Source organism: Oncorhynchus keta, chromosome 1 (assembly GCF_023373465.1).
Source record: "Oncorhynchus keta strain PuntledgeMale-10-30-2019 chromosome 1, Oket_V2, whole genome shotgun sequence".
NCBI classification, from domain to species: domain Eukaryota; kingdom Metazoa; phylum Chordata; class Actinopteri; order Salmoniformes; family Salmonidae; genus Oncorhynchus; species Oncorhynchus keta.
This window is the reverse complement of record NC_068421.1, coordinates 11,763,655-11,790,388: the sequence shown is the minus strand read 5'-3', so window position 1 is coordinate 11,790,388 and position 26,734 is coordinate 11,763,655. Positions and strand designations below refer to the sequence as shown.

At 45.1% G+C, this 26,734-nt stretch overlaps 1 protein-coding gene and 1 long non-coding RNA gene across 5 annotated transcripts in view; both read right to left on the bottom strand.

Annotated features, from left to right (window-relative positions):
• Nucleotides 1-4,088: 4,088 nt before the first annotated feature.
• Nucleotides 4,089-16,773, bottom strand: LOC127920021 (uncharacterized). Its single transcript, XR_008104873.1, has 4 exons — nucleotides 13,992-16,773; nucleotides 11,412-11,462; nucleotides 11,090-11,122; nucleotides 4,089-4,930 (listed from the first exon to the last, which is right to left on the bottom strand). It is a non-coding gene; the product is annotated as an uncharacterized LOC127920021 (long non-coding RNA).
• Nucleotides 16,774-16,809: 36 nt separating this feature from the next.
• Nucleotides 16,810-26,734, bottom strand: part of grm5b (glutamate receptor, metabotropic 5b) — a 122,591-nt gene continuing 112,666 nt past the window's right edge. For all 4 annotated transcript variants that reach the window (XM_052503733.1, XM_052503781.1, XM_052503752.1 and 1 more), the window contains exons 16-17: nucleotides 26,203-26,369; nucleotides 16,810-22,001 (exon numbers count right to left, since the gene is read on the bottom strand). In XM_052503733.1, coding sequence (XP_052359693.1) covers nucleotides 20,975-22,001; nucleotides 26,203-26,369 — 1,194 coding nt within the window. In that variant the 3' untranslated portion in view covers nucleotides 16,810-20,974. The remainder of the gene's footprint in view (nucleotides 22,002-26,202; nucleotides 26,370-26,734) is intronic.

Sequence of the window (26,734 nt, the reverse complement as noted above, 5' to 3'; positions counted from 1 at the left end):
GGGAGGTGTGTTGCACCTGGGGAGGTGTGTTGCAACTGGGGAGGTGTGTTGCACCTGGGGAGGTGTGTTGCAACTGGGGAGGTGTGTTGCACCTGTGGGGAGGTGTGTTGCACCTGGGGAGGTGTGTTGCAACTGGGGAGGTGTGTTGCACCTGGAGAGGTGTGTTGCAACTGGGGAGGTGTGTTGCACCTGGGGAGGTGTGTTGCACCTGGGGAGGTGTGTTGCAACTGGGGAGGTGTGTTGCAACTGGGGAGGTGTGTTGCACCTGGGGAGGTGTTGCACCTGGGGAGGTGTGTTGCAACTGGGGAGGTGTGTTGCACCTGGGGAGGTGTGTTGCAACTGGGGAGGTGTGTTGCACCTGGGGAGGTGTGTTGCACCTGGGGAGGTGTGTTGCACCTGGGGAGGTGTGTTGCAACTGGGAGGTGTGTTGCACCTGGGGAGGTGTGTTGCAACTGGGGAGGTGTGTTGCACCTGGGGAGGTGTGTTGCACCTGGGGAGGTGTGTTGCACCTGGGGAGGTGTGTTGCAACTGGGGAGGTGTGTTGCACCTGGGGAGGTGTGTTGCAACTGGGGAGGTGTGTTGCACCTGGGGAGGTGTGTTGCAACTGGGGAGGTGTGTTGCACCTGGGGAGGTGTGTTGCACCTGGGGAGGTGTGTTGCACCTGGGGAGGTGTGTGCACCTGGGGAGGTGTGTGGCCTGTGTGTATGTGTGTGTATGTGTGTGTGCACCTGGGGAGGTGTGTGCACCTGGGGAGGTGTGTGGCCTGTGTGTGTATCTGTGTGTATGTGTGTGTGCACCTGGGGAGGTGTGTGCACCTGGGGAGGTGTGTGGCCTGTGTGTGTATGTGTGTGTGCACCTGGGGAGGTGTGTTGCACCTGGGGAGGTGTGTTGCACCTGGGGAGGTGTGTGGCCTGTGTGTATGTGTGTGTATGTGTGTGTGCACCTGGGGAGGTGTGTGCACCTGGGGAGGTGTGTGGCCTGTGTGTGTATGTGTGTGTGTATCCAGTTGTTAAAAGTCTTATTTTATCTGATGGACACTGAAAATATGGGGTCTGAGTCTGGGACAGACACATTGATTATCATGGTTGCATGGTAGGAGACTGACTCATCTGCTTAACAGACCATAATAAGCACTGATCGAATGGAGAGCAGAGTAGAGGAATGTGTGTGTGTGTGTGTGTGTGTGTGTGTGTGTGTGTGTGTGTGTGTGTGTGTGTGTGGGGACAGAGATAGCGTAAAGGAAAAAGATGGGGAGAGACAGAGACACAGAGAGAGAGAGAGAGGAAACAGACAGGAAACAGACAGAGTTGTGTTGTTCTGTATGTTCTCTTTGAGAGACTCATTGAAGCTCTATGTTTCCATCCTGATGCCTCTCTGTCCGGCACAGCGAGGAAATGAACACTACTCACTTTAGTTTCGCTCCTGCTTCAATGAAACCCACAGAACTATCACCCTAATACCACACACACACACACACACACACACACACACACACACACACACACACACACACACACACACACACACACACACACACACACACACACACACACACACACACACACACACACACACACACACACACACACACACATACATCTCCCAGTGTATGTGAGTGAGAGATATAGAGTGAATGTGTCTATGTTATTGTGAGATTGTTCCCTTCTTGCGATTCACTGCACGGCAACTAGGCTCCTACCTCCATAAATCTCTCTGTTTCATTTACGATGTAGTTTGTCAGAACGTGCCAGTCGGTGGCCGTAGCCATGATTTAATCCACAAACAGATCATTCTACCTGCTCACAGCTCCACAAAATGTCTGATTGTGAGTAAATGGAAACCAGATAAGGTTGAACAGACTGCTGCAGCAGACCCAGACTTATGACGTATGCCCAAAGCAGATATGACACACACACAACACATGCATGCACACACACACAACACATGCATGCACACACACATGCACACACACAAACACATGCACACACATACAGACCCAACCCCATGCTACTGCACATCTCGCCTACACAACTTACATCCTAAGCCCCATCTCACAATACAAAAACCCTCCAGTACATGATGTTTACATAACAACACTCTAATTTTAGATGTGATACATGTGAGTAATGTGTAGTATGTTCATACTGTATGTACAGTATGTTGTAGGTGGTTTTGGACTTGGAATTCTGTACATAGCAACAATATCCTCTGGAGACAATCAATTGCTGGAATCAATCAATAGTTGGAATCAATCAATAGCTGGAATCAATCAATAGCTGGAATCAAGCAATAGTTGGAATCAATCAATAGCTGGAATCAATCAATAGCTGGAATCAAGCAATAGTTGGAATCAAGCAATAGTTGGAATCAATCAATAGCGCGAATCAATCAATAGCTGGAATCAATCAATAGTTGGAATCAATCAATAGCAGGAATCAATCAATAGTTGGAATCAATCAATAGTTGGAATCAATCAATAGCTGGAATCAATCAATAGCAGGAATCAATCAATAGTTGGAATCAATCAATAGCTGGAATCAATCAATAGTTGGAATCAAGCAATAGTTGGAATCAAGCAATAGAACAGTGAAATTAAGGGTTGTTTATTCTGATTGCCATGTGTGAAATCAAGGCCAGGATTCAGTATGAACATGGATTTGGACAAATAAAGGTAATTTATCTGCAGTGTTACCGTGAATGTGATTAATGCGGGAACATTGCCTTTCAAACGTACATTGCGGACATAGCGTGATTGGACTGAGTCCCAGCCTAAATCCCTCCAATAATGCTGTAATGTCCACAAACGAGGAATGGATTTCTCAGTGTAGGGGAGGTGTGTATTTCTCTGTGTAGGGGAGGTGTGTATTTCTCTGTGTAGGGGAGGTGTGTATTTCTCTGTGTGGGGGAGGTGTATATTTCCCTGTGTAGGGGAGGTGTGTATTTCTCCGTTTAGGGGAGGTGTGTATTTCTCTGTGTAGGGGAGGTGTGTATTTCCCTGTGTAGGGGAGGTGTGTATTTCTCTGTGTAGGGGAGGTGTGTATTTCCCTATGTAGGGGAGGTGTGTATTTCTCTGTGTGGGGGAGGTGTCTATTTCTCTGTGTAGGGGAGGTATGGATTTCTCTGTGTGTGTGGGGGTTGTATTTCTCTGTGTGGGGGAGGTGTGCATTTCTCTTTGTGGGGGAGGTGTCTATTTCTCTGTGTGGGGGAGGTGTGTATTTCTTTGTGTGGGGGAGGTGTGTATTTCTCTGTGTGGGGGAGGTGTGTGTTTCTCTGTGTGGGGAGGTGTGTACTTCTCTGTTTAGGGGAGGTGTGTATTTCTCTGTTTGGGGGAGATGTGTATTTCTCTGTGTGGGGGAGGTGTGTATTTCTCTGTGTGGGGGAGGTGTGTATTTCTCTGTTTAGGGGAGGTGTGTATTTCTCTGTGTGGGGGAGGTGTGTATTTCTCTGTGTGGGGGAGGTGTATATTTCTCAGTTTAGGGGAGGTGTGTATTTCTCTGTGTGGGGAGGTGTGTATTTCTCTGTGTGGGGGAGGTGTGTATTTCTCTGTGTGGGGGAGGTGTGTATTTCTCCGTTTAGGGTAGGTGCCTGACATTGAGGGTTTAACTCATTCTGTTTCTCAATGCTATTCTCATTCTTTACTCACTCATTCCTTTTTCCTGTTTAAACTGGCCTCTCAGTTAACCATCTGCTACAATTCCCTCATGCTGAATTAGTGGAGGCTCCTCAGAGGAGGAAGGGGAAGACCATCCTCCTCAGTGAATTTCATAAAAATAAAAATAGTGAAACAAAAAAATTGTCATTTAAAAAAAAAAACTGTACTAAATATATTCACGTCACCAAATAATTGATTAAAACACACTGTTATGGAACAGCACTCTGTAGGGTAGCACCATCGTGTAGCTGGAGGACAGTTAGCTTCCGTCCTCCTCTGGGTACATTGACTTCAAAACAAAACTTCTCATGGTTCTCACCCCTTCCATAGAATTATACAGTAATTATGACAACTTCCGGAGGACATCCTCATACCTATCAGAGCTCTTGCATCATGCATTAGAGAATGAATCTAGTACTGAAAGCATAAGCTACAGCTAGCTAGCACTGCAGTGCATACCATGTGTTAGTTAACTCAAAGAGAAAGACAATAGTTGAACTGTTTTGAACAAATTAATTTATAAAACAATTAAGGAGACGGAAGAGAGGGAGAGAGAGAGATATTGTCATTTTTTCACTTTCACTTACTTAGCTAGCAAATGCAGCAAGCTAAACTCAGCCCTGTCTTTCAAAGATCAAATCAAATCAAATGTATTTATATAGCCCTTCGTACATCAGCTGATATCTCAAAGTGCTGTACAGAAACCCAGCCTAAAACCCCAAACAGCAAGCAATGCAGGTGTAGAAGCACGGTGGCTAGGAAAAACTCCCTAGAAAGGTCAAAACCTAGGAAGAAACCTAGAGAGGAACCAGGCTATGTGGGGTGGCCAGTCCTCTTCTGGCTGTGCCGGGTGGAGATTATAACAGAACATGGCCAAGATGTTCAAATGTTCATAAATGACCAGCATGGTCGAATAATAACAATGCAGAACAGTTGAAACTGGAGCAGCAGCACAGTCAGGTGGACCGGGGACAGCAAGGAGTCATCATGTCAGGTAGTCCTGGGGCACGGTCCTAGGGCTCAGGTCCTCCGAGAGAGAGAAAGAAAGAGAGAATTAGAGAGAGCATATGTGGGGTGGCCCGTCCTCTTCTGGCTGTGCCGGTGGAGATTATAACAGAACATGGCCAAGATGTTCAAATGTTCATAAATGACCAGCATGGTCGAATAATAGTAAGGCAGAACAGTTGAAACTGGAGCAGCAGCATGGCCAGGTGGACTGGGGACAGCAAGGAGTCATCATGTCATGTAGTCCTGGGGCATGGTCCTAGGGCTCAGGTCCTCCGAGAGAGAGAAAGAAAGAAGGAGAGAATTAGAGAACGCACACTTAGATTCACACAGGACACCGAATAGGACAGGAGAAGTACTCCAGATATAACAAACTGACCCTAGCCCCCCGACACAAACTACTGCAGCATAAATACTGGAGGCTGAGACAGGAGGGGACAGGAGACACTGTGGCCCCATCCGAGGACACCCCCGGACAGGGCCAAACAGGAAGGATATAACCCCACCCACTTTGCCAAAGCACAGCCCCCACACCACTAGAGGGATATCTTCAACCACCAACTTACCATCCTGAGACAAGGCTGAGTATAGCCCACAAAGATCCCAGACAGGATGACCACAACAGTGAATCAACCCACTCAGGTGACGCACCCCCTGCAGGGGCGGCATGAGAGAGCCCCAGTAAGCCAGTGACTCAGCCCCTGTATGAGGGTTAGAGGCAGAGAATCCCAGTGGAAAGAGGGGAACCGGCCAGGCAGAGACAGCAAGGGCGGTTTGTTGCTCCAGAGCCTTTCCGTTCACCTTCCCACTCCTGGGCCAGACTACACTCAATCATATGACCCACTGAAGAGATGAGTCTTCAGTAAAGACTTAAAGGTTGAGACCGAGTTTGCGTCTCTGGCATGGGTAGGCAGACCGTTCCATAAAAATGGAGCTCTATAGGAGAAAGCCCTGCCTCCAGCTGTTTGCTTAGAAATTCTAGGGACAATTAGGAGGCCTGCGTCTTGTGACCGTAGCGTACGTGTAGGTATGTACGGCAGGACCAAATCAGAGAGATAGGTAGGAGCAAGCCCATGTAATGCTTTGTAGGTTAGCAGTAAAACCTTGAAATCAGCCTTTGCTTTGACAGGAAGCCAGTGTAGAGAGGCTAGCACTGGAGTAATATGATCAAATTTTTTGGTTCTAGTCAGGATTCTAGCAGCCGTATTTAGCACTAACTGAAGTTTATTTAGTGCTTTATCCGGGTAGCCGGAAAGTAGAGCATTGCAGTAGTCTAACCTAGAAGTGACAAAAGCATGGATTAATTTTTCTGCATCATTTTTGGACAGAAAGTTTCTGATTTTTGCAATATTACGTAGATGGAAAAAAGCTGTCCTCGAAATGGTCTTGATATGTTCTTCAAAAAAGAGAGATCAGGGTCCAGAGTAACGCCGAGGTCCTTCACAGTTTTATTTGAGACGACTGTACAACCATTAAGATTAATTGTCAGATTCAACAGAAGATCTCTTTGTTTCTTGGGACCTAGAACAAGCATCTCTGTTTTGTCCGAGTTTAAAAGTAGAAAGTTTGCAGCCATCCACTTCCTTATGTCTGAAACACATGCTTCTAGCAAGTGCAATTTTGGGGCTTCACCATGTTTCATTGAAATGTACAGCTGTGTGTCATCCGCATAGCAGTGAAAGTTAACATTATGTTTTCGAATAACATCCCCAAGAGGTAAAATATATAGTGAAAACAATAGTGGTCCTAAAACGGAACCTTGAGGAACACCGAAATTTACAGTTGACTTGTCAGAGGACAAACCATTCACAGAGACAAACTGATATCTTTCCGACAGATAAGATCTAAACCAGGCCAGAACTTGTCCGTGTAGACCAATTTGGGTTTCCAATCTCTCCAAAAGAATGTGGTGATCGATGGTATCAAAAGCAGCACTAAGGTCTAGGAGCACGAGGACAGATGCAGAGTCTCGGTCCGATGCCATTAAATGTAATTTACCACCTTCACAAGTGCCGTCTCAGTGCTATGATGGGGTCTAAAACCAGACTGAAGCATTTCGTATACATTGTTTGTCTTCGGGAAAGCAGTGAGTTGCTGCGCAACAGCCTTCTCTAAAATTTTTGAGAGGAATGGAAGATTCGATATAGGCCGATAGTTTTTATATTTTCTGGGTCAAGGTTTGGCTTTTTCAAGAGAGGCTTTATTACTGCCACTTTTAGTGAGTTTGGTACACATCCAGTGGATAGAGAGCCATTTATTATGTTCAACATAGGAGGGCCAAGCACAGGAAGCAGCTCTTTCAGTAGTTTAGTTGGAATAGGGTCCAGTATGCAGCTTGAAGGTTTAGAGGCCATGATTATTTTCATCATTGTGTCAAGAGATATAGTACTAAAACACTTGAGCGTCTCTCTTGATCCTAGGTCCTGGCAGAGTTGTGCAGACTCAGGACAACTGAGGTTTGGAGGAATACGTTAAAGAGAAGTCCGTAATTTGCTTTCTAATAATCATAATCTTTTCCTCAAAGAAGTTCATGAACTTATCACTGCTAAAGTGAAAGTCATCCTCTCTTGGGGAATGATGCTTTTTAGTTAGCTTTGCGACAGTATCAAAAAGGAATTTCGGATTGTTCTTATTTTCCTCAATTAAGTTAGAAAAATAGGATGATCGAGCAGCAGTAAGGGCTCTTCGGTACTGCATGGTACCGTCTTTCCAAGCTAGTCAGAAGACTTCCAGTTTGGTGTGGCGCCATTTCCGTTCCAATTTTCTGGAAGCTTGCTTCAGAGCTCGGGTATTTTCTGTGTACCAGGGAGCTAGTTTCTTATGAGAAATGTTTTTAGTTTTTAGGGTTGCAACTGCATCTAGGGTATTGCGCAAGATTAAATTGAGATCCTCAGTTAGGTGGTTAACTGATTTTTGTCCTCTGGCGTCCTTGGGTAGGCAGAGGGAGTCTGGAAGGGCATCAAGGAATCTTTGTGTTGTCTGTGAATTTATAGCACAACTTTTGATGGTCCTTGGTTGGGGTCTGAGCAGATTATTTGTTGCAATTGCAAACGTAATAAAATGGTGGTCCGATAGTCCAGGATTATGAGGAAAAACATTAAGATCCACAACATTTATTCCATGGGACAAAACTAGGTCCAGCGTATGACTGTGACAGTGAGTGGGTCCAGAGACATGTTGGACAAAACCCACTGAGTCGATGATGGCTCCGAAAGCCTTTTGGAGTGGGTCTGTGAACTTTTCCATGTGAATATTAAAGTCACCAAAGATTAGAATATTATCTGCTATGACTACAAGGTCCGATAGGAATTCAGGGAACTCAGTGAGAAACGCTGTATATGGCCCAGGAGGCCTGTAAACAGTAGCTATAAAAAGTGATTGAGTAGGCTGCATAGATTTCACGACTAGAAGCTCAAAAGACGAAAACGTCATTTATTTTTTTGTAAATTGAAATTTGCTATCGTAAATGTTAGCAACACCTCCACCTTTGCGGGATGCACGGGGGATATGGTCACTAGTGTAGCCAGGAGGTGAGGCCTCATTTAAAACAGTAAATTCATCAGGCTTAAGCCATGTTTCAGTCAGGCCAATCACATCAAGATTATGATCAGTGATTAGTTAATTGACTATAATTGCCTTTGAAGTAAGGGATCTAACATTAAGTAGCCCTATTTTGAGATGTGAGGTATCATGATCTCTTTCAGTGATGACTGGAATGGAGGTGGTCTTTATCCTAGTGAGATTGCTAAGGCGAACACCGCCATGTTTAGTTTTGCCCAACCTAGGTCGAGGCACAGACACGGTCTCAATGGTGATAGCTGAGCTGACTACACTGACTGTGCTAGTGGCGGACTACACTATGCTGGCAGGCTGGCTAACAGCCTGCTGCCTGGCCTGCACCCTATTTCATTGTGGAGCTAGAGGAGTTAGAGCCCTGTCTATGTTGGTTGATAAGATGAGAGCACCCCTCCAGCTAGGATGGAGTCCGTCACTCCTCAGCAGGCCAGGCTTGGTCCTGTTTGTGGGTGAGTCCCAGAAAGAGGGCCAATTATCTACAAATTCTATCTTTTGGGAGGGGCAGAAAACAGTTTTCAACCAGCGATTGAGTTGTGAGACTCTGCTGTAGAGCTCATCACTCCCCCTAACTGGGAGAGGGCCAGAGACAATTACTCGATGCCGACACATCTTTCTAGCTGATATGCACGCAGAAGCTATGTTGCGCTTGGTGATCTCTGACTGTTTCATCCTAACATCGTTGGTGCCGACGTGGATAACAATATCTCTATACTCTCTACACTCGCCAGTTTTAGCTTTAGCCAGCACCATCTTCAGATTAGCCTTAACGTCGGTAGCCCTGCCCCCTGGTGAACAGTGTATGATCGCTGGATGATTCGTTTTAAGTCTAATACTGCAGGTAATGGAGTCGCCAATGACTAGAGTTTTCAATTTGTCAGAGCTAATGGTGGGAAGCTTCGGCGTCTCAGACCCCGTAACGGGAGGAGTAGAGACCAGAGAAGACTCGGCCTCTGACTCCGACCCGCTGCTTAATGGGGAAAACCGGTTGAAAGTTTCTGTCGGCTGAATGGGCGACACCGGTTGAGCTTTCCTACAGCATTTCCTTCCAGAAACCGTGAGAAAGTTGTCCGGCTGCAGGGACTGTGCCAGGGGATTTATACTACTATCTGTACTTACTGGTGGCACAGACGCTGTTTCATCCTTTCCTACACTGAAATTACCCTTGCCTAACGATTGCGTCTGAAGCTGGGCTTGCAGCACAGCTATCCTCTCCGTAAGGCGAGTAGAGCGACTACAATTAGAAGGCGTGATGTTAATGTTACTACTTAGCTTCGGCTGTTGGAGGTTCTGACGAATCGTGTCCAGATAAAGCATCCGGAGTGAAAAAGTTGAGGAAAAATAAATAAATATATGAACGGTAATTAAAAAGTGAAAACCGTAAAGTTGTCAGGTAGCAAAATAGGTTGGCAACAAAACGCACAGGAACTCGAAAACAAGCCTGCAAGTTGTGACCGGAAATGACGTCAGTGATCATAAAAGTCCAAATAACTTCACAGATCTTCATTGTACAGGGTTTAAACAATGCACAAGATGCTCTTCACTGACGAGTCGCGGTTTTGTCTCACCAGGGGTGATGATCTGATTCGCGTTTATTGTTGAAGGAATGACCGTTACACTGAGGCCTGTACTCTGGAGCGGGATCGATTTGGAGATGGAAGGTCTGTCATGGTCTGGGGCGGTGTGTCACAGCATCATCGGACTCATCGGACTGAGCTTGTTGTCATTGCAGGCAATATCAACGCTGTGCGTTACAGGGAAGACATCCTCCTCCCTCATGTGGTACCCTTCCTGCAGGCTCATCCTGACATGACCCTCCAGCATGACAATGCCACCAGCCATACTGTTTGTTCTGTGCGTGATTTCCTGCAAGACAGGAATGTCAGTGTTCTGTCATGGCCAGCAAAGAGCCCAGATGTCAATCCCATTAAGCATGTCTGGGACCTGTTGAATCAGAGGCTTGGGTCATTCTCCACAGAAATGTCTGGGAACTTGCAGGTGCCTTGGTGGAATAGTGGGGGTAACATCTTACAGCAAGAACTGGCACATCTGGTGCAGTCCATGAGGAGGAGATGCACTGCAGTACTTAATGCAGCTGGTGGCCACACCAGATACTGACTTACTTTTAACCCCCTTTTGTTCAGCGACACATTATTCAATTTCTGTTAGTCACATGTTTGTGGAACTTGTTAATTTTATGTCTCAGTTGTTGAATCTTGTTATGTTCATACAAATATTTACACATGTTAAGTTTGCTGAAAATAAACACAGTTGACAGTGAGAGGACGTTTCTTTTTTTGCTGAGTTTAGTTTAGCCTACTCAAACACCTGGCTCAAACAGAGAGGAATGCTATGTTGGCTAGCTGGCTATGGCTATCCAATGCTGGAACTCTTCCAAGTCAAGGTAAGATTTTGGTTTTATTAATTTATTGCCACCGGGGCCCACCGTTGTAACTGCTAAACTGCTTGCTGACTGTACACTGTACTGCATGAGTGTAGCGTGTTTACTGTTTACTGTGTTTAATGTTAGTTCTAGTAGCTTTGTTGACCATGACGTTAGCTAATATGGTGACAACGATGTAGGCTGTGTGTAGCGGTTATGATATGAAGGTTTGGCTTGGAAAAACATTTTTCACCTGGTCACAGACAGCTGATGTATTGTGCACCGAAGTCCACAAGTGAAGGGAAAAGATGAGAGGAAGAGAGTGCGTAGATGCGAGAAGGAATTATACAACGATCAAAGGGATCATGCTGTTTGTATGTGGCTTCTATGAAAATGAAATGTGTTTGCGTGTGATCAGGGGTGTGTTCATTCAGACGATTCTGTTGAAAAGTGGAACGAAACGGGGATAAACATACCTGAATTTGTCCAATAGAAACTCTTGTTTGCAACTGTTGGACAAATAATTACACCCTATATCAGCTAGATCCAGGCAAGAGTGTGCAAGGATGTATTGAATGTCACTGTCTGTCACCTCAATTACTCAAATTTCTTTCAACGTGTGCACCTACGTTGTAAACTTTCATGCATAGGGTAGGTTGTAACAACCTCATGATGGGTATAGGGAAAATTAGAGTATCATGTTGTAGCCTAAACCTATCGATGTTACATTGAGCTGGGTGAATGGAATATGAATCACAGTCATCCAATATGCTGTGATAGAAATAAAACCATTCTCACCAAAACATGTATCGTCCTCACTCATCTTAAAAGGCACCAACCTCCAGCGTGCTGAATCAATGTGTGTGAGAGAGAGAGAGAGAAACAGAGTAAGTGAGAGAGATGAAAGAGTGAGGGAGGAGAGAGAGGAGAAGGGGAGGAGAGAGGGAGAGGAAGACAGCATAGTTTTGGCATTGCCATCCATAGTGTCTCCTAATTGAATGCAGTCATGACCAAAAGAGCCCTCTTTGTCCTCATGGGTGGAATATTATTAATATTTTTCACAATTTCATAATTAAGTAAAACTTATAAAAATGTGGTGTTTCAATGTCAAACAGTTTTGTTATATTTGAGTCTACTGTGATGTACATAAAGTGTAATATTGGGATGCAAACTCAAAATGGAATACATTTCATCTCTATATCTGACATGGTGCAGGCATCTTATTTCTTTAAAGCCCATAACCATGTGTGTGAGGTGTATACGTTTGTTTCAAAGGAGATTTTTTAAAGAGGAACAAGAATCACTCAGTGTGGCCCTGATTTAGCCCACTGTAGTAAAAGGTTAAGTCTGATTCATAGTGGGCCAATACAGTCTAATGTCTGGGATGTCAAAGTGACTGATTCTAAGGGTTTGCAGGTCAGTCTGCTTGGATGAGTTGTTGAAATATCAGAGCAGCTGATCATTGGCCACAGCTACAACTATCTCAGCCAATCCACAGCTCTGACTATCTCAGCCAATCCACAGCTCTGACTATCTCAGCCAATCCAAATACCTTTTCTTATTAAATAACAGTTGAGTCTTGCAGTAGGACATTACAATGAGAGGTTTTTAATAATGATTCAGAAGTTACTCTGCAGTACAGTTACACAATGATTCTGCAATGGCTAGGAAACGAAAGCAAAAACCTGCCACATTTCCTACCTTACGTACCACAGCCCAGTGGATCCCAAACCTTTGTGACCCACCTGAGCCCAGCTGGGACCAAGAGAAACCGTCTGTGACCCACCTGAGCCCAGCTGGGACCAAGAGAAACCTTTGTGACCCACCTGAGCCCAGCTGGGACCAAGGGAAACCGTCTGTGACCCACCAGAGGGCCCCGGCTCACAGTTTGGGAAACACTGCTCTGTAGGCTAGACTTCCCTCTCCTACTCCTTCAAAAGTAAACATGTTTCTAAACAGCCGTTAACATATATTCTCACGTTTTACGAAGCTGAATGAAACGACTAAATATATCATCAAATATCAACAGAAACCATCTCCAATATCACACCGATAGCATCGTGTTACATTCTACACTTCTACACGGTAGAGAAAGCAGCTGAACCCCGAACCCAACCCAAAGTCCACTAACTTAGGAGAGCTGCAGACACAGTTGCTTATCAGATTTTGTGTCAGCAGTAAACATGGCCTGTAGAGATTCTATAGAGTCGGCACTGAGGGAAGGAGGTTGGTATCAGAGCCATGTCTTTTTAGAGAGTTGAGCCAATTTTAGAATGTTGAATATTGATCTAATTCTAGACATAAAGTTACATAGCAATATTCAAATATGCCCCATGTCATGTTAATGAGGAGCTACCATAGAATGTTGCAGTGTCATGTAAATGTGTCATAATGCAGAAACTTCTGGAAATACATGGCTCTGGTTGGTATGAATGAACCTTGCGAATGCTCTGTGGAGTGTAGACAGTGTCAGTGTACATCTGTCCTCTGATCTTAGCTGTTTGTCAGTGAATGACTACGGCTGACATCTTGATAGGGTCGAAATGCAGAGACCATTGCATGCATTCCATGTACACAGATTAATTATTGAGCTGCCTTGCCTTTGCCTATTGGAATTCTACATAGTTCATCACCGTTTCTCATGAAATCACAAAGCTAGCACAAATATATGCTGATAAGCTTGATAAATAATCATCACGATGTGATTTAACAACATAAACTGGATTATCTCAAGTGAGCAGTACGAATGTAAACAGCACTGTAATTCTAGGCAACATTCATCATCTTATTGACATCTCTAATGAACATAGAATCTCCATGAATAGAATCTCATTAGAATCACTGTCTTAGTCGTGATTATGGGAGTAAGAAGATATATAATCATTTAGGAATTACAATTATTTCTCAAATCTTTGTCTTAATTGAACGGATAAAGAGTACAGTGTACCATGTCGTAAACCTTACACTATTTTGTCACATATGTATCTTAAATTGGACAATGATGTTGACTCTGATGAGATCGTTCTCTGAATCTTACAGATGCTCAAATACAATTTAGTTCACACGTTTCAACCCATGGAGTGAACTTGAGCACATAGCCATGTCGTGTACAAGACATATAAAAACATCCCACATTCAATTCAGCAGCTTCAACATTCATACCAAAATAGGGTTGACAATATCTCAGATATCTAGAACAGCTCTCTGTGACTCATATATTTGAACAAATCTCCAGTTTCTCTATGTTTTACACAGATATTTACAGTGTTAATATAGAGCTGAAATACTAACTTCACAGTCTTGAGGCAAGTCAGTTAAGGACAGCCTAGGAACAGTTGGTTAACTGCCTTGTTCAGTGGCAGAACGACAGATATTTACCTTGTCAGCTCAGGGATTCGATCTTGCAACCTTTCAGTTACAATTCCAACGCTCTAAACACTAGGCTACCTGCCGCCCCATGCCAGAGTCTCGAAATGTCATGCAAATCTCCCAATCATTGTATGATTTGAGCAACTAAGACGTGAGTATCACAAGTTAGGACACAGCCCTGTAGGAGGAGAATGTGTGTTCAGGCTGTGTGTCACTGTGGAAATCTCCAACCCTGTGGTACGAGCTGTGTTCTGTCTGTCTCACTGTGGAAATCTCCAGCCCTGTGGAACAAGCTTTGTTCTGTCTGTCTCCCTGTGGAAATCTCCAGCCCTGTGGAACAAGCTTTGTTCTGTCTGTCTCCCTGTGGAAATCTCCAGCCCTGTGGAACAAGCTTTGTTCTGTCTGTCTCCCTGTGGAAATCTCCAGCCCTGTGGAACGAGCTTTGTTCTGTCTGTCTCCCTGTGGAAATCTCCAGCCCTAGCTGATGTGTACCATTTTACATTCACAAATATGAGCTCAGGTCAGTTTTCCACAGACCAGTTTAGCATTTCTAGGGTTGATCTTAGTGTTGTTTATAGGAATCAGCCTTATAAATAATAGAATGGAATATGAGGAGTTACTGTGAATCCTGTGTTTCTGCCAAGGCAGCAGAGTAACTCGGAACAGCCCAGTGGGGCAACATGGAGTCAAAGTGCTGAGTCAAGCTGCTGCTGCTGCCACACACACACACACACACACACACACACACACACACACACACACACACACACACACACACACACACACACACACACACACACACACACACACACACACACACACACACACACACACACACACACACACACACACACACACACACACACACACACACACACACAACAAGCTGCATCAATACTGTGTTATCTCAACATAAACACAGGTAAATTACACTCCATAGCCACAACAAAGCTATCTCTATCTCAACATTGTTTAAAGGTCATTAGTCAATGGCACTGTTCTGTGATGAATGGTTTCTTAGAGAGTTGTAGGTAGAAGGGAGGGGTGTGTATAGCTGTGATAGGAGACTGAGGTACTCCAGACTACGGGACTTGTACCCAGTGCAGATGTGTGTCACGTATGGGTAGTATTGCTTAAGGTTTGAAAATCTGGAATATATTTATATAGAAAATATCCAAAACAATAAAACAGTTTACTTTTACGAAACCACCCAACATGTTACCCTCCCTCCCAAGCCCTCACACCCTTTGGCACGATAATATTTTTTTTAGGTATTTCTGTATTTTTGACATTTGACATTTGAATAGTAACCTACACTCTCACATTCAATGTAACACCATTTTTTTGTCATATTGGTACTGTATATGTCACAACATAATCATAATTTGAAAACATGTATTTTTGTAAATCTTTTTTTTTTTTTTTTAAACCTTTTTGATATGTAAATGTGAATATAATTTTAGGATCTGTCATTGCATGCCCTTGTTATGTACAGAACCAGTATGTCTGAGAGAAGCTGTTCTCTCTACTGGCCCGTGTCTAAGTGAACAATGGTACCAAGTCACAGGTAGACGTGTATTGTCATGAATCTTGCCCTGGAGGCAGAAGTGAGAGATTTGTGCTAGATGGGCCAGTCAAAATGGGAAACAAAAATAAAGAAGAGCTTTTTGATCGTAAATTTAAAGGTTACACGTTAGGGTTAATAGTGTGGTCAAGGTTGAGGTTTCTAAATCAGCTTTTATGACTTTGTGGCTGGCAGGTTAGTGTTTTTCGTTATGACTCTTGTTCTGGAGGCAGCTCTGCAGAGTGGTCACTAGCTGGCACAGACACAAAGTCATCTCATTTTAAACCTACATTTACAGCTGGCATATATAAGGGGAAATCACTCATTTCTGACTCCAGGGCAATAAATACCAACCTGCTACAAAGTCACACACATTGTTATGCCAGAAGTGGATCTGTTTCTGCAAAATTCCTCTGGATCTCACAAATATTCTCATTCTGGCCCTCCTAGCTCTAGAGCCAGAGGGGATACACAGCGCTAAATCAGTGTACCATAACATCTACAAGCCCTTCTGCCAGCATGAAGCAAACATGACTTCAGACATCAGTCTTAGACAGGGGGCTGGGTGCAATGTGTGTGTGTTGGTGCGCAGACTGCCGTGCAGCTCCCCTGAGACTGCCGTGCAGCTCCCCTGAGACCGCCGTGCAGCTCCCCTGAGACCGCCGTGCAGCTCCCCTGAGACCGCCGTGCAGCTCCCCTGAGACTGCCACTCAGAAGAAATATCAGCCCACAGAGAGTAGCACGAGGTTGAACTTTACTCAACTTTCTAGAGCAGTGGTCACCAACCGGTCGATCAATATTGACTGGTCGATCTCCAAGGCATTCCTAGTCGATGGTCAAACATTTCTGTAAAAAACCCAATGATAGAGCATTGTGTTCCTATATTTTTGAGGCGATAGGTGCACCCGATTCAGCTGCCCTGAGTGTTTTGGGTAGGCGAACTGTTGCCATTTGAACCATTTTATGTGTCTGAGGTACAAACGTTTTCTTCCCTGGAAAGCCCAGAGAGAAAATCAAATGCACTATAGGTCTACCGCTGGCCAATCAGATTGCTCAGATGACTGAGTCTGCAGTAATGTAGCAGGCATCAAAGAAAGCTACAGAAAAGTTGATACTGTGAGATTTCAAAACATTTAAAACCCTGACTAGAGAGAGACTGTCAATGAATACAGCAAAGAGCTGCTGTTTTTATGAGTTGATGTTTAAGTTCTTACTCAGCACTGTCACACTTTGATAACCCATAAAATGCACTTCTCCATTTCCACTCAGCGCTACAACAAGCACTGCAGCAGTAATGAATGAGGAGTAAATTGTGTCTATAGGCTTGTGTTGTTATTATTATTATTAGTGGCTTGGGTTTTAATACCATAGAATATTTCACTTTCTCTGTTCATAGGAGTAACAACATGAATTTGTGCATGAGGCAGGAATAATGCGGTGCGACTCGAGTTTCGCCATCAGCTGGAAGACGGTGTCCCTTTTTGGTCAGTGTCAGTGGAGGAAAAGGAGAGAGGAAGGATGTTGAGAGACGGACCCTCAATCTGCTGCTCTCTCCCTCTGCTGAGACTGACCATCAGATGCAGGCACCATCAGCCCAGTAAAATACAAATAAAAAGCTAATTATTTAAATTAATGCTCACTTAGTTGTGTCTCACAAGTAATACAACAATGGACCTATTACCGGTGTGATAATACAGTCTAGCTCCAATTTTGAAATATAATTGTTTTTAAATGTCCCGAACAACAATGCATTGGCAGGTAAATTCAAGCAAATCCAATATGTGGTGATAATGTATTGGGCCTATAGTTTACAGCACAAACCTCATTGCTACAGAGCTGTTTTTAATGGGTTAATGTTGCATAGGATTACGTTTTTTAAGTCCTGATAAAATAAAATAAGAGTGGTAGATCTCAGCTTGCATTTTGACTCAGAAAGTGATCTTGACTCAGATAAGGTTGGTGACCACTGTTCCAGAGTTTTCCCTGTTAACACTGTCAATGTTTTCCTTTACTGTGGCAATTGTGATTGAATCAAGGAAATATTAGCCACTTGCAATGCAACATACTGAAACAAAACAAGCTATGAAAGAGATGTTGTTGGCAGAACACATCGAAGTAGGATTCTATTCCATTGACACGCACTACTCAGCTTGTACTCTACAGTCGTTCAACAAAGTCTGCTGCCTCAGTCTCTTTAGATATTTTTGTCAGATGTTACTATGGAATACTGAAGTATAATTACAAACATTTCATAAGTGTCAAAGGCTTTTATTGACAATTACGTGAAGTTGATGCAAAGATATTTGCAGTGTTGACCCTTCTTTTTCAAGACCTCTACAATCCGCCCTGGCATTCTGTCAATTAACTTCTGGGCCACATCCTGACTGATGGCAGCCCATTCTTGCAAAATGCTTGGAGTTTGTCAGAATTTGTGGGTTTTTGTTTGTCCACCCACCTCTTGAGGATTGACCACAAGTTCTCAACGGGATTAATACGGTCTGGTGAGTTTCCTGGTCATGGAACCAAAATATAAATTTTTTGTTCCCCAAGCCACTTAGTTATCACTTTTGCCTTATGGCAAGGTGCTCCATCATGCTGGAAAAGCCATTGTTCGTCACCAAACTGTTCCTGGATGGCTGGGAGAAGTTGCTCTCGGAGGATGTGTTGGTACCATTCTTTATTCATGGCTGTGTTCTTAGGCAAAATTGTGAGTGAGCCCACTCCCTTGGCTGAGAAGCAACCCCACACATGAATGGTCTCAGGATGCTTTACTGTTGGCAAGACACAGGACTGATGGTAGCGCTCACCTTGTCTTCTCCGGTCAAGCTTTTTTCCGGATGCCCCAAACAATCGGAAAGGGGATTCATCAGAGAAAATGACTTTACCCCAGTCCTCAGCAGTCCAATCCCTGTACCTTTTGCAGAATATCAGTCTGTCCCTGATGTTTTTCCTGGAGAGAAGTGTCTTCTTTGCTGCCTTTCTTGACACCAGGCCATCCTCCAAAAGGCTTCGCCTCACTGTGCGTGCAGATGCACTCACACCTGCCTGCTGCCATCCCTGAGCAAGCTCTGTACTGTGGTGCCCTGATCCCGCAGCTGAATCAACTTTAGGAGATGGTCCTGGCGCTTGCTGGACTTTCTTGGGCGCATTGAAGCCGTCTTCACAACAATTGAACCGCTCTCCTTCAAGTTCTTGATGATCCGATAAATGGTTGATTTAGATGCAATGGCATGTGTTTCCTTGCAGGTACCATGTTTGGCAGAGGAAGAACAATGATTCCAAGCACCACACTCCTTTTGAAGCTTCCAGTCTGTTATTCGAACTCAATCAGCATGACAGAGTGATCTCCAGCCTTGTCCTCGTCAACACTCACACCTGTGTTAACAAGAGAATCACTGACAGGATGTCAGCTGGTCTTTTTGTGGCAGAGCTGAAATGGAGTGGAAATGTTTTTGGGGGGATTCAGTTCATTTGCATGGCAAAGAGGGACTTTGCCATTAATTGCAATTCATCTTATCACCCTTCATGACATTCTGGAGTATATGCAAATTGCCATCATACAAACTGAGGCAGCAGACTTTGTGAAAATTAATATTTGTGTCATTCTCAAAACCTTTGGCCACGACTGTACACAGACCAGTGTGTCATAACCAATCAGAGCTGCAGTAGGTCGATATGCAAATAGACCATTGCCATATATGGTTCTGTACCATTGACATTGAACTGGACTGTGTTTACAGCATGTACAGCATGAGTGGTGGTGAGTAGGTTAGCTTGTTGAGATCAAAGCGAGAGAGACATGTAGTCACACGTGCACATTTTGTTCATATCATTTGCTAGTTAGTGAGTTATTAGGTTCTAGATCATTTGTAGTCAGCAGCAGGGGAGTGATTGAGCACAAATCATGTACATTTCTAGACATCTAAAGAGCCTTTTTTTGTCTTAAAGGGGCAGTGTTGTATTTTGAGACAGGCTTGAATAATCTAAGTAGCCAATAGGCAGAGGGAAGCATAATTTGTCTGATTCTCTGTAATAATGGTATGGGAATAATAATGCATTTTATTTTGTAAAGTGGTTTCTTGCATCAAACAACTCAACAACATATTGTAGCCTACTTGGCCACTGTGAAAACTGTCATATAAACAGTAAACGCCGGCTGGAAGTTTTACAGAATTTTAACAATGTTCAAGTTTGCGCTCAGCAGACCAGAAATTTGCTCAGCGCCTATATTTTTTTGAGGGAACATTGCCTGCATGTCTAGTTCACTTTAGTTTGATTGATTGATTTTACTACTTGAATCAGGATAGTTTTCTAGCACGTTACTGACTACTGTATAACTGTTCAATACTGGTTAGTTTAGTAGAATGCCTCCTCAGAATCACAGACACAGAGGTGTGGAATGTTTGGTCCCAAAGCTTCAGGAATCATGTAGAAAATATTATACATTCAAACTTCTGAAGTAAATAATTGTCCAAAAGACCTCAAATATCAAAGAAACACACAGAGAGAGAGAGAGAGAGAGAGAGAGAGAGAGAGAGAGAGAGAGAGAGAGAGAGAGAGAGAGAGAGAGAGAGAGAGAGAGAGAGAGAGAGAGAGAGAGAGAGAGAGAGAAAAACAATACTAAGACAGTTGTTCAGTATTTCATACTATACATGGTATGTATAAACAGAAGCATCTGATATTTAGATTCCATCCAAGATCTTTTTGTATTTACACTTTTCCCCAGCCAATATGCACGTGTTTGTGTGTGTGTCTGCGTGTGTGCGTGTGTGGGTGTGTGTGGGTGTGTGTGTGTGTGTGTGCATGCGTGCGTGCGTGTGTGTGTGTGCGTGCATGTGTTGGGGCGCCAGTGGACATAGCTGCTCTGCCCAGCCCTTATAGTTATTCCATGTGTCCATGGCAGCAGCTGGTCAGTCCTGTGAGGTTAGAGGTTCTTAGACACTCAGTAGGTCCACATGTGTCTATGCAGGTGCCCCCTACCACAATAAACTCTAATTAGTTGACAGCCGTTTTAGTTTAAGGCCACTACCAAAAGAAAGACCAAACACACCTCTAAGGAGAGACTTACGGCCATACTTTTGAACACCAGAACGCTAAAGTATTTTTTTGTAGTCCTTGTTCTCGCTTTGGATGCCTAAATTATACTTCATTATACTTTATTATACTTCACCTCGCTGCTAACTGAACACATGTAAACAAACACTGCAGGTCACCGTCCAATGACATCACACGATTATGTGTCCTGTTCCTGTCGCTCCATCTAACAGGGCTTTCACCTCTCTGAGGATCTGGCCAATCTTCTCTCGTTCTCCCACTATCACAAGGCAGCCATCTCCATTTTCTCCCCCAAGAGACTGTTCTTTCTCTGTCCCCCCTCTCCGTCTCTGTCCTTTCACTCTCCTCCTCTTCTCCTCCTCTCATCCTTCTCTCACAGTGAGGAAGAGCTCTGGCTGTAGTTTCTCAGGGTCAGCATTTCGTATTTGGGCGGTGGGGACGAGGGCGGAGGCAGACACAGGGTGGACTCTGAGACCGGGGAGCCACTGCCCGACCCCAGCGAATCACGGAAGGGCGAGGGCGGGGTCAGATTCATTAGCTCCTCTTCCAGCTCTGCCCTCCTTAAAGGGGACCCTGCCCCCGCAGTGAGGTGTCGCACTGGAGATGGAGAGGCCTGAGCGTGAGGCAGGGGGTGAGCGTGAGGCAGGGGGTGAGGGTGAGGCAGGGGGTGAGGCTGAGGGAGACGGTGAGGGGAGTGAGGCAGGGGGTGAGCGAGGCAGGCGCATCCACCTACGTTGGACTCTACAGGGGGGATGGGCTGGACGTCAGCGTATGTGGTCATGGTGGGGGGGAGGGGGATCTCCCGGGGGAGGAGGAAGGGGTCTGCATGGTGGGAGGGCGTCAGGGTGTGTGTGTGGGCGTGTGTGTGAGAGTGTGTGTGTGAGTGTGTGGGAGACGGGGAGAGCATCATGCTGTTGAGCTCGCTGATGTTGGCAGTGAAACGGTTAACCACGCAGCTGATCTGATCCATCAGAGAACTGTCACACACATCGCCCCCGCCGACAGAACCCCCGGTCAGGTAGCTTGGTATGCCCATGACAAGTGGCTCATCCCTTAGTCCCGCCCCATGCATGCGCTGGCTGACAGTGCTGATTGGTGAAGGGGTCTGAGGCCGGTAGGTGATTGGGTATCTCTCCTCGGGGTATCTCTCCTCTGCCTCTGTGAGTTCATACAGAGTCTTGTCTGCATCAGAGTGGGAGTGTGGTAGGGAGGGCAAGGGCATGTGGGGGAGCAGGTCAGCACCCCCACTGTAGCGCCCCTCGGGGGTCTTGGAGAAGGGCTTGATGACAGCTGTCTGGTTATTCTCCTTCCTCTTGATGTGGAACGACAGGCGCTGCCACAGGTGGTTTCCACGGGAACCCCGCTCCGCCTGGGCCCAAGATACTGACTTTCCATTGGAGCTGTAGAGACAGGAAACAGGAAGTGAAAACAGGAAATTAAATAAGTGTGTTTCAGCTGGTCCATATCAGTGTAGAAACCATTTTCTCTATTCCTCCCCTCCATCTCCTCCTCTTCTCTCTCCCAATTGTCAGGTTAATTAGTGTGATTAATCTATGATGGAGCGTCTGATTAAATCATGCTGCTATGGGAGGACTCATATAACCTCAGCACACAGACAACAGGGGGAGAAAGAGCCGGAAAGAGGAATGTTTCTGACACATTTGACATTTTAGCAGATGTTCTTTTCCAGAGCGACTTACCGTAGTGCGTGCATACATTTGCCATACATTTTCTCATACTGGTCCCTCATGAGAATCAAACCCACAATCTTTGCGTTGCAAATGCCATGTTCTACCAACTGAGCCACGTGGGACCACATCTTATACTGGTCTGGTTGTAGTCTTGGCAAACGAGACCGTAACCAGCCGACAAAAGAGACTGTCTTTTTCTCTTTTCCATTTGACTCTGTGGAGCAGCACTGTAGAAAAGGCCCATGGAGTTGGTGGAATACTCCTTTAATTCATTGCCATTTACTCAGCTGGGCCAGGGGCGCTTTAATTAGGTCAGGTGGAAATGTCCGACAGATCTCAACTCCATAAAAGGAGGAAATTGCCATCGCCTGATCTCGCTGCTTTCTCTTCCTTAACTCCATCTCATCCAGAAGTTCTGTGCGTCCATGAATCCACGTAAGTCCACCGACTCTGTTACCTTTCATGTTACCTTTCTGAATTATCAGTGGCGATCGGGAGAGTGGGCCATTCAGTTACTGTTAATAGTTATTACCGTGGAGCGCGGCTTGGAGCGCAGCTTCAAACATATTGCATAATTGGCCTATGAGGATCCGTAGGGCCGTGATCATTGACAATTCACATTACACAATATGTTTGAAGCTGCGCTCCAAGCCGCGCTCCGCGGTACTAACTATTAACAGTAACTGAATGGCCCACTCTCAGCCGGGTGGTTTGGTTCATCACAGTCCCTCTTGGTCTGCCACAGGTCCTGGACTAAGACTTTGGCCCGTGTTCATATGGCGAGATATGGAACGAGATGTAGAGCCCACAATCTATGAATGGCAGGTACTCCCTGTCACTGAAACTGTCTTGAGGACCGTCCTGATAGAGGTGGAAGGGATTCTGAACTCCAAACCCTTGGGATATCTCTCTGCAGACATTGTATGAATCCATTACACTATGCTTTGATGGGATTCACTTCCTCAAGCCATGTATGCTGATACCAACCTCGTAGGCAGACCTGGCGAACAGCCAAATTTTAGCTGACCATTTTTGGGCCCGATTCATTCTTACCTACCAAGTCTACAGCACAGAGGGAAATGGCAGAGAGAAATGGCCTGTCTGGAAACTGGCCAAGTAGTTAATGATGGTGGACCCTCAGCTGCCTTGAGCCTCCTGGCCGGTGGGCCGTATAACTAAGACCATGCCTGGGACCGATGGTCGTGTTAGATCAGTGGAAATCAGGTGAAGAACCGGACATATATCCGGCCAGTTTCTAATTCCTCTCCCTGAGATGACAGAGGACGGGGAGCAATGAGCCTTTTTGAGGAATGTGGAATTTAACAAATTTCCGGGGTGGCTGTAGAAAAGGCCCATGGAGTTGGTGGAATAATCCTTTAATTCATTGCCATTTACTCAGCTGGGCCAGGGGCGCTTTAATTAGGTCAGGTGGAAATGTCCGACAGATCTCAACTCCATAAAAGGAGGAAATTGCATCGCCTGATCTCGCTGCTTTCTCTTCCTTAATTCCATCTCATCCAGATTCTGTGCGTCCATGAATCCACGTAAGTCCACCGACTCTGTTACCTTTCATGTTACCTTTCTGAATTATCAGTGGCGATCGGGAGAGTGGGCCATTCAGTTACTGTTAATAGTTATTACCGATGGAGGAGCGTAGCTTCAAACATATTGTGTAATGTGAATTGTCAATGATCACGGCCCTACGGATCCTCATAGGCCAATTATGCAATCGATATGGTTCATGTGTATTGAAATTAATTATATGGACACATGAAGACAATTGAACGAGTGAAATGAGAAACGTCATTGTTTGCTAACTGATTGACTTTGATCATGGAGATTATAGATTGTATACCCATTCACTGTTTGTATTCTTTCATGATTTATGATAATTAGTTATGAGCCTAAATGACTCGCGGATGATTACTATTGACTTCTTAATGAACTGGACTGTTGAATTCCTTAACTTATGTTAATAATGACTGATATGATTTGATCTTTGATTATGAATTTGATTGTATACATGTTATTTGTTTCCTTTGTGATGCAGCACAGACTACTCAGTAAATATACCACTTTATGGTAAAAGGAATTCCTGCCTCAGTCTCATACATTCCTCTGTCACCTGACACGTGACCACCTGTTCACCTTCACTGTCAGTCATCCTACCTGTCCAGCTACCCACACAGATTCCACTAATCTTTCAAGCACGTTGTCATTTCATATGGCTTTTCACATGGTTGTCCCATTAGAGATGGAGAGCTTGGTCACATGGTTGTCCCATTAGAGATGGAGAGCTTGGTCACATGGTTGTCCCATTAGAGATGGAGAGCTTGGTCACATGGTTGTCCCATTAGAGATGGAGAGCTTGGTCACATGGTTGTCCCATTGGAGATGGAGAGCTTGGTCATGTGGTTGTCCCATTAGAGATGGAGAGCTTGGTCACATGGTTGTCCCATTAGAGATGGAGAGCTTGGTCACATGGTTGTCCCATTAGAGATAGAGAGCTTGGTCATGTGGTTGTCCCATTAGAGATGGAGAGCTTGGTCATGTGGTTGTCCCATTAGAGATAGAGAGCTTGGTCATGTGGTTGTCCCATTAGAGATAGAGAGCTTGGTCATGTGGTTGTCCCATTAGAGATAGAGAGCTTGGTCATGTGGTTGTCCCATTAGAGATAGAGAGCTTGGTCATGTGGTTGTCCCATTAGAGATAGAGAGCTTGGTCATGTGGTTGTCCCATTAGAGATGGAGAGCTTGGTCATGTGGTTGTCCCATTAGAGATAGAGAGCTTGGTCACGTGGTTGTCCCATTAGAGATGGAGAGCTTGGTCACATGGTTGTCCCATTAGAGATGGAGAGCTTGGTCACATGGTTGTCCCATTAGAGATGGAGAGCTTGGTCACATGGTTGTCCCATTAGAGATGGAGAGCTTGGTCACATGGTTGTCCCATTGGAGATGGAGAGCTTGGTCACATGGTTGTCCCATTAGAGATGGAGAGCTTGGTCACGTGGTTGTCCCATTAGAGATGGAGAGCTTGGTCACATGGTTGTCCCATTAGAGATGGAGAGCTTGGTCACATGGTTGTCCCATTAGAGATGGAGAGCTTGGTCACATGGTTGTCCCATTAGAGATGGAGAGCTTGGTCACATGGTTGTCCCATTAGAGATGGAGAGCTTGGTCACATGGTTGTCCCATTAGAGATGGAGAGCTTGGTCACGTGGTTGTCCCATTAGAGATGGAGAGCTTGGTCACATGGTTGTCCCATTAGAGATGGAGAGCTTGGTCACATGGTTGTCCCATTAGAGATGGAGAGCTTGGTCACATGGTTGTCCCATTAGAGATAGAGAGCTTGGTCACATGGTTGTCCCATTAGAGATAGAGAGCTTGGTCACATGGTTGTCCCATTAGAGATAGAGAGCTTGGTCTTTAGCCCGTCCTCTTCCAATTGTTTTTTTTAAATCTTCCTTTCTCTCTCTCTCTCCCCTCTCTGTCTCCCTCCCCCTCTCTCCAACTCTCTCTTTCTCCACTTCTCTCTCTCTGTCCCCCTCTCTCTATCTGTCCCCCCTCTCTCTCTCTCCCCACTCTCTCTTTCTCCTGGAAAGTGGTCTGCATAATCAGGTATGCGGGTCGGACTCAGGTCAGACAGAGAGAGACAGAGAGAGACAGACTCACAGCGGCTGGGGAAGCATTGACTCAGATGGCCTTCATTGAAATGGCCCTGCACTAAAAAGGCTTTTACTGAAACGGCCCTCAAATGAGATTCACTTAGCGAGCAGTGACCCAGCACCGATCTCTAAAACATTCCTCAGCTGAACTCTACCTCCTGTGTGACCCCAAACAGCCTTTACAGCATCTCTATGTATTCCCTGCGACACACACACACACACACACACACACACACACACACACACCTGAGTGTCTCTCCGGCGGAGCCGCGTCGCCTCCAGAGGTTGGCCAGGCTGGAGGAGCGGCTGGCGGCTGAGGAGGACTTCCCATCGCCCACATGCATGCGTACTACCGTGCTCGTAGTGAAAGCACTGCGCACGTTACGCTCCGGCTTGGCCAGGATGATATACACCTGGAGAGAGAGAGAGAGAGAGAGATTCAGACCGAAGAGCTTCATACCCCTTCATAAGCATAGACTGCACACTAGGCACTATATAACACTATTATAACCCTTCACAAACCCCTTATAACCAATATGTTTTTGTGAAAGAGCACAGTTTGAAAGATATGGCAAATAGAAATCAAACCGAATGGACATCTGAAACAAGTCCTCAAATGGCAGCTTCATTAAATAGTACCCGCAAAACACCAGTCTCAACGTCAACAGTGAAGAGGCAACTCTGGGATGCTGGCGTTCTTGGCAGAGTTCCTCTGTCCAGTCTCTGTGTTATTTTGCCCATCTTAATATTTTATTTTTATTGCCTGATCTGAGATATG